This window comes from Nicotiana attenuata, chromosome 9, assembly GCF_001879085.1.
Source record: "Nicotiana attenuata strain UT chromosome 9, NIATTr2, whole genome shotgun sequence".
Classification (NCBI taxonomy): Eukaryota; Viridiplantae; Streptophyta; class Magnoliopsida; order Solanales; family Solanaceae; genus Nicotiana; species Nicotiana attenuata.
In genome coordinates, this window is record NC_031997.1 from 36389473 (window position 1) to 36398446 (window position 8974).

Sequence of the window (8974 nt, forward strand, 5' to 3'; positions counted from 1 at the left end):
GTACATACAGAAGGTACTAAGCAGGTTTAGTCTTCATGATGCAAAGACCAGAAGCACTCCACTCGGAAGCCATCTTAACATGTCGAAGGACCAATCACCTAAGATAGATGAAGGAAGGAAGTGCATGTTTAAAGTTCCATATGCTTTTGCAGTAGGAAGCTTGATGTATGCTATGGTTTGCACTAGACCTGACATTGCCCATGTAGTTGGAGTTGTCAGTAGATACAAGTCAGATCCAAGAAAAGAGCATTGGGAAGGTGTAAAATGGATATTGCGATATCTCAAAGGCACCTCAGGCATGTCACTTTGCTTTTAAAAAGAGCAATATTATCTTACAAGGTTTTGCTGATGCAAATTTAGGCGGCGATCTGGATAGTCGAAAAAGTACCACAGGCTACGTGTTCACCTAGGGTGGTACTGCTGTCACCTGGATGTCCAGACTTCAGAAAAGTGTTGCTCTATCTACCATTGAAGTAGAGTACATGGCAATCTTAGAAGCTGGAAAAGAGATGATTTGGCTCAAGAATTTCCTTTAAGTGCTAGGTAAAGAGTAGGACAATTGTGAGCTTTTCAGCGATAGCCAGAGTGCAATTCATCTTGCCAAGAATCTAGTGTTTCATGCAAGATCAAAGCATATCCAGTTGAGGTATCATCATATCCGAGAGTTGATAAGTGAAGAAGCTCTTTCCCTGCAGAAGATACCAGGATCAAAGAACTCGTCAGACATGTTGACCAAAGTTATCGGTGTTGACAAATTGAGGGTTTGCACTGCCTCAGTTAGCCTTCAAGACTGATGGCGTGAAGGCGCCACCAGAGAATAGCAAATCTTTTTTTAATTTCTTTCTTGATGTAACATAGGTTTGAGGGGGAGATTGATAGGAGAAAACCTGTTGTTGTATGTGAAAGAAAGAAAAGTAGACAAAATAAAAGAAAGAAAAGTAAAAAAGAGATGAAAATATGATGTAAGCGCTTACGTCGACATTCTTATGATGTAAGCGCATATGTCGGCAGGGCATTCAAATGCCTATAAAAGGGGTCTGCATTTACATTTGCAGATCATCCCTCAACTTCTTCTTTCTCTCTTCAATTAAGAACGAGCTATTCTTTGTGTGGCCGTGGAGTAGGCAAAAATTGCCGAACCACGTAAATCTTATCTTGTCTTGTGCAATTTGTGTTTTTCTCTTTTAAATATTTTTCCCTTCTATTAGCTTGACAGTCTTCCCAACAGTACCATGGGCTCATTTTGGCCCCCACACAGAAGTCACCAGCGTCTCCAAAGCAGGAGATCACAATCGCGGGAAGACCTTAGTTCTTCACTGGCTGAGGTGCACTAATCGAAGGTCTAAACCTGACGGCAATATATCTTTCTTGAAGACAATCATAGGTGGTAGAAGAATCCCAACAATTCAGCCCAAATTGCCAGGACTAGCGTGTGAATCTAATGAAATATGGCCTTCTTCTCTTTTAGAGGCACCATACAACACATAGCATAGATTAGCGCCACAGGGCATTGATGTTTGAGAAGAGAACTCCAGTTGATTAATCAATTTCGTGGCTGCAAAGCATCAGAGAAGTTGTCACAATGTGGAGCTTGACAAAAATTTGCACCCAGTGAACGTTGGGGTTATTAATTGGACTCTCAACTATGATTCAAATTTGCAAGTCCGGTTTTTGACATTTTTTGAAAGAGGAACAAAAATCTCACCATATTGAAACCTTGCAAGGTGGCTATCATATGTGCTGCTTCATAGAAATGAGGGTAGCTAAGCTTGTTGAGGTTCAAAACGGTAGAAAAAAGAAGTTTTCCTTGACTGAGGCTAAGGTCAAAAAATTTGGACGCTCATTTAAGGAATATGTTATTCTCACTATGTCACAATCATTCCCTGTGAGTACATAGCATCTTACTTACCCCTTGATTCTTTTGTGATTATCTTTATTCTAATAATATGTTATCACTGACAGCGGCCAATTATAGAATCATGCCAGCATTATCTCAGATCTTTCGTATGAAAGCATTGGCACATGTTATTACTAGGTGGTTTGATTAATCTCTTGCGTACTAGAATTCATAAAGAAGAAAACATTGCAAATCAAAAGTTTACTTGTGCTGGTGCTTGTACCAAATCAGTAAATGTATCTTTTGTACCTTTTACTCACCTAACTATGTTTGATTAGTATGAATTTCTACTCAATTTGGTTCTTACCAAAGTAACTCCTTTCATCAACAATTCACCCTAGGTTCTAACCCCTGTTTTCTTTACCATTTCTTATGATAACTCGCATAGGCAGATCCAGGATTTGAAGTTTATGGGTTCAAATTCGATATTTTACCATATTGCATCTAATTTACTGGGTTCAAAATCTATTTTTGCAACTTATTTAGCTGGATTTTTAACACCTATACAGAGCCTAAGCCGTAGTTACTGGGTTCAGGTGAACCCATAACTTCTTCATCGACTCCGCCCCTGATAACTCGTGAAGTTGGAAGCAGTCGTTAGCCCACGGGTAAGAAATTGTTAAACTCAGGCTTGCTCACACCTTTTTACACACACTTAAAATTTTCAGTTTCATTAATCTGAACACGTAGTACAGGTCCTTTCTTTTTTTTCACGCCAAAAATGATGTTTACACACACCTAAGTTGAGAATTTGCACATACCTCGGGTATCTGTAAATAGGGAGACGTGCCTCTCCAATTCTAGAGCTCTTTCACCAAGTTTCTCAAATCACATCCTCTCGTATTTCAACTGAGAGTCTTTCGCAAACCTAAACAAGAAAGTGATTACTTTTTCATTTGTTCTAATGGACTATTATGTTTCGCAATGTGTATATTGTTTCTTCTTAGTTCCAACTTTTTTCTGCCAATACCAATATTTCATGAAAAATTCAAATTTCCTATTTCATCATTTGCCAACTTTTCCGTACAAAAAAAAAAGAAAAGGGAAATTTACGTTTGCCAAACAAAGCTTACAACTTAAAAGATATTTTAACCCAAAATAAAAGTATTGCAATGTGTATACGGTTGAAACCGGACTCATCTATTGCAAGACAGACCGGGGTTGAAATAGGATGGGTTAAAGATCGACACCGGATTGTATCGAGCCAAGATACGAAGTTAGAGCATGCGTCTTCAAGATCATCGAGCCCATAGCTCCGGAACTGACCCCAACTCCGACCAAGCTCAAGGAAATATTATCGGACCGAATGACGGAAGACCAAAATATCCGTAACCGGCGCATATCACTGTGGGAATCTCGCCACGTATCAACGAGCGGCCGAATAATTAGCAAACCATGAGATTTCTTACCTTTTGTGGAATTGTATCTAAAGTAGGACTCCCCTCGAGTACAATCTCACCATGTTTGAAAATCAAGCAACCTCCAGTGTGCCTGACAACAATGTGATTGAGTCCTCACCAGTCAGCATTCCAGCGGTGAACTCCTCCCCCAACACAATCACTAGTCTAAACCCTAAAGCAGAGTCTCCTCCACACTCCACTCCCTCTCCTACCCACTCCGACTCTGTTCCTTGTCTAAGCAAGGCTAAGAATGTCTGTCCTCCTCCAGTCTCACCGGTTAAACAAAGTAAACAGGGTAAACGAGGGAACCTCGTTCAGGAATCTTCAACTCTCTCCATGGTTGGGCACTCGAGTGAAGATCCAGTGATTAGTCATGAAGAGACTGAGACAACCATGACAGGCCACGGTTATACAGGTATCACTCCCTCTGCTGAAATTTCCATGAAACCACAAGAAAGAGAGGGGCTAGAAAATATGCTTTCCATTGCTTCAGAAGGGATTGTTGTAGAGGAAGGTGGAGATGTGTCGTGAGTTTCACGGGGAAGAGCTTCAGTCCACAGAAGACTGGGGAGAACTTGTTCTTTTTGAACAATCTACTCAAGATGAAACTACTGGGGTCCCAAGTGATGAACCTGATCCCTCCAAGGAGGATCCAGGTCAGGGGTCATCTCCCCAGGCCAGTGTTAATCCTGCTCCTTCTCCCCACTTCTATGCTGAGCCTCTGAATATGGTGGTGCCTGAGACGAATTCTAATAGTGAAGAAGACGCAGATGATTTGGCATATGTTAGTTTTATCAGGGCTAGGAATAAGTCAGTTGCAGCTCCAGAGTCAACCCCTAAGCGACCCATTACTCGGTTGCAGCAAAGGGAGGCTTGGGAGTCTACTCTCAAGAAGAGTCAAAGGAGCAAGAGAAAGAAAAGGCTGGTAAAGGATGGAAAAGTTGTGCATGAAAAGGTCGTCCCTGTGGTAAATGTGGATGAGGAAGCTGAAGAGGAACCTAGTTCCTTAACCCACAAGTTCTCAAAGCAGAAGCACTCTCATTCTCAATCAATAAGGCACACTTCTACACATGCTGAAGGTCCTTCCAAGAGTGCTAATGCTACTTCCAGTGAAAAGTTGGTGAAAATTTCTGGTGATAAGACAGTGAAAGAGAGTGGTGACGCGTCTGATAATGAAAAAGTTGAAAAATCTGGTGAACTTGTGCAGAAAAAGTCAATGGAGAAGGGAAAGTCTGTTCGCAAGTCAGTAAAAAGAGAAATGGATGATGATGAGGAACCTGGTTCCATCAAAAAAGCAAAAGTTAGTGAGTCTCCGAGTTCTGAGAAAAGGAAGTTGAGAAATCAGAAAGTACTGTGGGCTCGCACATTTGCCTCTAACATTCTAGTTTTTGCTGGGATGAGACAATTAATGGACATTTGTGATTCTCAACAATGGACCAATCTGTTTAGAAATGAGGTTCCCAAAGTGTATGAAGAAGTGGTACGGAGTTTCTATACCAGCCTCTTCACAGTAGAAGGTGATCAAATCTGTGTGTTGATAAATGGGGTGGACATAGTGATGGACTCTGCCTTATTGGGGTCAATTCTGGATGTTCCTGCCGAAGGACTGTCGTCTGCTCAGGGTTCCTGTACATCAAACTTCAGAAATGTCATTGTCAAGGACAAGGCAATACAGCATGGGGAATAGGTGCATAAGAAGGCACTCCTTCCAGTATATCAGTTGCTCTTTGAGATGGTTAACAAAGTGTTGCTTCCGGGCGCTGAGAGAAGATCTGTTGCATCCAAAGCTGACCTATTCCTTATGGAAGCCTTGGATAATTTTACCACCATCAATTTGCCTGCCATAATGATTGATTATATGCAGAAGATAGAAAACCTTAAGGATGGGAATCCTTGACTACCCTATGTTTTTCTTCTCACAAAGGTCTTGAGTTCTTCAAGGTACCTCTGGGACAGGCCAAAGTGGGCACTAAAAAGCAATCCTTTTCAGAAACTACTCTTGAGGAGTGTGAGTGCATTGACAAGGTCGGGGAGGAGTTGAAAGCACTTCCACTATTTCTCAACTGATAAATGCTCAGAACAGTACCACAGAGGGGATCAGGAAGTTGAAGGCTAGGAACGAAATTCTTGAGAGTCAGCTCAGTCAGTTACAAGAGGCACCTGGTTCTAGTAGTTCTCATAGCTCAGAAGTTGCACGCCTAACAAAGGAGAATACTGAACTTAGAAAACAGGTGTAGGACCTGAAAGAAAGATTGCTCAATGAGCAAATGTCCACGAATGCTCGCATGGATCTTGTTCTCCAAACCCTTGCTGCCTCTTCCAAGCCCTCTTCCTCCAGTGTCCCCAAAAGAATGTCCCATCAGTGTCCATCTTCTTAAGTTGTGTTTGGTGATGTATTTTTTGTTTGTTTCTGGCAATTGTTTTTTGTTTGTTTTAAACTATGGATGAAAACAATGATTCTGCTCCCGCCTGTAAAAGTCCAAATCTGGCTAATGAAAGTGATTTCCTTTTTGCTGTTTATGTTGCTGCTATTTTGTTACTGTTTTCTATCATGTTGTGTGCACACAAGTGGCATGAGTTAGCTACGCTAGACTTCTTTATGATACTTACTTGTTCTGTGCTTTTTATGATACCATAAAGAGGAAGATTTAATTGAATAATAAAGAGCATAAATGAATAATAATCTGGAACGGGGGGGGGGGTACTCAATTCGAGGGGGAACTCATAGAGGTTCAGGTACTAATTAAGGGGGAATGCAGAGTTTCAGGGGGAAACTTAAGGTCTTTCTGGTTCACAATCTAGTTCTATGTGGTTCTTTCTGGGTTTTTTAATTATGATTTTGTCATCATCAAAAAGGGAAAATTGATAGGTTACAAGTACTTTGGTCATAAGTACTTTGCTTTATGTTTTGATGATCTAACAAACTTACTATCCAGAACCAGATAAGGAACTTGTTACACATTTACAAGACCTTAAGATCACGGGGTTCCAGGTTGGGATCCAGCTTGCGTTATGATTCAACTCTTCAGAGTGGAAGGAACAGTTGAGGGAACAGGTCCCTACCAGTTCCCGAGGAGACTGTACGAAGTCAACTTTCCAGCTGAAAAGTTGCTGCCTACACACGCTACAGTGCAGGAACAGTGTTGCAGTCAACTTTCCAGGGAAGACTTTTTACCTACCTTGCTTACATCATTGTAAGTGATGTCACACATGTATATATACAATCAAGGGAGGTAAAACACATTTACTTGAACTTTTCAGAAGCTCACTAACGTGACTATTCAGCAAGCAAGTTTCAAGTGCTACAAGAACAAAGAACAAATCAACTACGGACCAGTCCCCACATCAAGTCATTATATGTCCTTAGTTGAGTTGTAACTTTGTAATAGTTCTTCAATTGTAATTCCTATCTAGCTTGTTTAGAAGCTTTCAGTAGGAAACCCTTGTAAACCTTAAACCTGCGTGTTTAAGTTTTGGCTAGAGTTATTCAAGTTGCAAAGTCTTTGTAATAGAGTTATTACAAAGTGGCTTGTAATAGAGTATTACAAGTTAGTGAGGGATTAATAGTTTAATTCCAAGGTTGCATAGGTTGTAATCTAAAAGTTGCTCAGTAGTGAAGTTGAAATCCTACAAGGGTAGGTCGTGGTTTTTAATCCCGTTGAGCTGGGAATTTTCCACGTAAAATTCCTCTTGTCATTTATCTACTGTTGTGTGTGTGTACTGTTGAATCTGATAGAGAACCTGGTTCTGTAAAGAGTTTGGTGGACCCTTATATTCTATCAAGCCCCGGTACTGGACTTCGAGGTCGTGCGATATGCCTAAAAGACTTTGGGAAGGATCTTGTTCCATTTTCCATTGGTGTCGGTTAACCTTTTCCTAATATTTTGGATTATAGTTTTGTTGGTCGATTCGGCTTGTCCGCACCCACTAGGGTGATAAGGTGTCAATAAGCTTCTTTAATCTTATGATTTTCGAGAAACTTGGTCACTTCGTTGCCGATAAATTGTTTCCCGCTGTCACATACTGTTAGAGACTGTGCGTCCACCAGACTGTATAGAGAACCGGGTTCTCTATGTGTTTCCTCTGAAAGTACTGATGAACCAAACTGTATAGGGATCTGGTCCTTTATCAGTTTGGTACAATGTTAAGTTTGTGTGAGTCCACCAAATAGCAGAGTACCTGGTCCTTTATCGGGTTCTCGAGTGAATGCTAGTAAAGCTGAATGTAAATAAGGCCGTGGATTTTTTTAAGTGGAAAAATCCCACACAAGGGGATCAAAAAACCACGACCTACACCTGTAGGCTTTTAACTTCACTAACTTGAAATCTGCCTATTACAAGCCACTTTACAGTAACTCTATTGCAAAGACTTCAACTAACTTGTGGTGCTCTCATCACAAGCCACTCTATAACTATCCTAGTTACAAAGAATTTGACTAACTTGTGGTATTTCCACCACAAGCCACTTTGTCACACTAAGATTACAAAGGATTTTTCTTATGACTCAACCTAATCAATGCTTCTAAGAAAGCTGGATAGGAGTTACAATGAAGAATACATAACAAAGACTCAACAACCCTAAGGACTTAAGATATCATCAATTTCGGATCAGGTCCTTGAGGTTGCAGCAACTTTGTTCTTGAGAGAGGTTCTTGAACACTTGAAAGAATATTCGTTTTTTTGTATTTGCAAGTGTTAAACCTGAATCTTGTACCTTGCATAAGGTTTATACTACACAAGACATCCTTAGTGATGTCCAATCTCAATGGTGATATCAAATCTAAATGGAAAGTGGTTGCTGCACTATCTGCTGCACTGTTGCAGGCAATCACTTTCTGCAATTGCTTTCCAGCTGTAGTTGGCTTGCACTTCTGTCAGAGAACCCTAAGGGACCAGGTCCCTGTTGTGTTCCTCTTTGTACAGTTGCGGACAGTCACTTTCTGCAGTTGCGTTCCAGCTGTATAGTTGACTTGTACTTCTGTCAGGGGAGCACCAAGGGATCAGTTCCTGATCTGGTTCTTGTGCACACTGCCCAGATTGTCTTGAGTTGAGTCAACTGAATGGTGTTTTGTACAAACTCATTGTAGGTACACCTTGATTACATCACTTGAAGTGACGTGAGCACTTTAGTTGGTCAGAGAACGAGTGGGCTCTGGAAACAGTGCAGTGCGGTAAAATCTTCGTTTCCAGCTGTGTCCAATTGACTTTGTACTGCCGTGAGGAACCCACAAGAGGGTCAGAGAATGAGTGGGCTCTAGAAACAGTGCAGTGCGGCAGAATCTTCATTTCCAGCTGTGTCCAATTGACTTTGTACTGCCGTGAGGAACCCACAAGAGTATCAGGTCCTTGTCTGGGTTCCTACCTCCTGAAGTTGTAGCAAGTTCACATTTGGCTGGAATCCGTTAGATGCAGTGTAATCCAAGTGAGTCAGGTTCCCTATCTGGTTCTTGACATTAAGTTTGTTAGATCATCAAAACACAAGGCAAATATATTGAAAACCTATCAATTTCCCCCTTTTTGATGACGACAAACTTAGCATTGAAAACGAGGAGTTAGAGTTTAGAGAACTAGATTGAATAACAGGAGACCACAGGTTCCCCCTGACTTTATGCCCTTACTTACACATGTTTCCCCATATGTTCTTACTTACACATGTTTCCCATATGTTCCCCTGACAC

General features: G+C 41.1%; 1 protein-coding gene across 4 annotated transcripts; it reads left to right on the plus strand.

Annotated features, from left to right (window-relative positions):
• On the plus strand, positions 1065-6268 carry LOC109232258. 4 transcript variants are annotated; one of them, XR_002068927.1, is made up of 2 exons: positions 1065-1885; positions 6234-6268. XR_002068927.1 is itself a non-coding variant. In XM_019397955.1 (2 exons), the coding sequence occupies exon 2, from the start codon at positions 3818-3820 to the stop codon at positions 4982-4984; it is 1167 nt and encodes a 388-aa protein (XP_019253500.1). In that variant the 5' UTR covers positions 1065-1885; positions 1963-3817; the 3' UTR covers positions 4985-5815. The 4 variants fall into 4 exon arrangements, 3 of the variants coding, with proteins under 3 accessions (XP_019253500.1, XP_019253501.1, XP_019253502.1); XM_019397955.1 differs by lacking the exon at positions 6234-6268 and adding an exon at positions 1963-5815; XM_019397956.1 differs by lacking the exon at positions 6234-6268 and adding an exon at positions 2407-5815.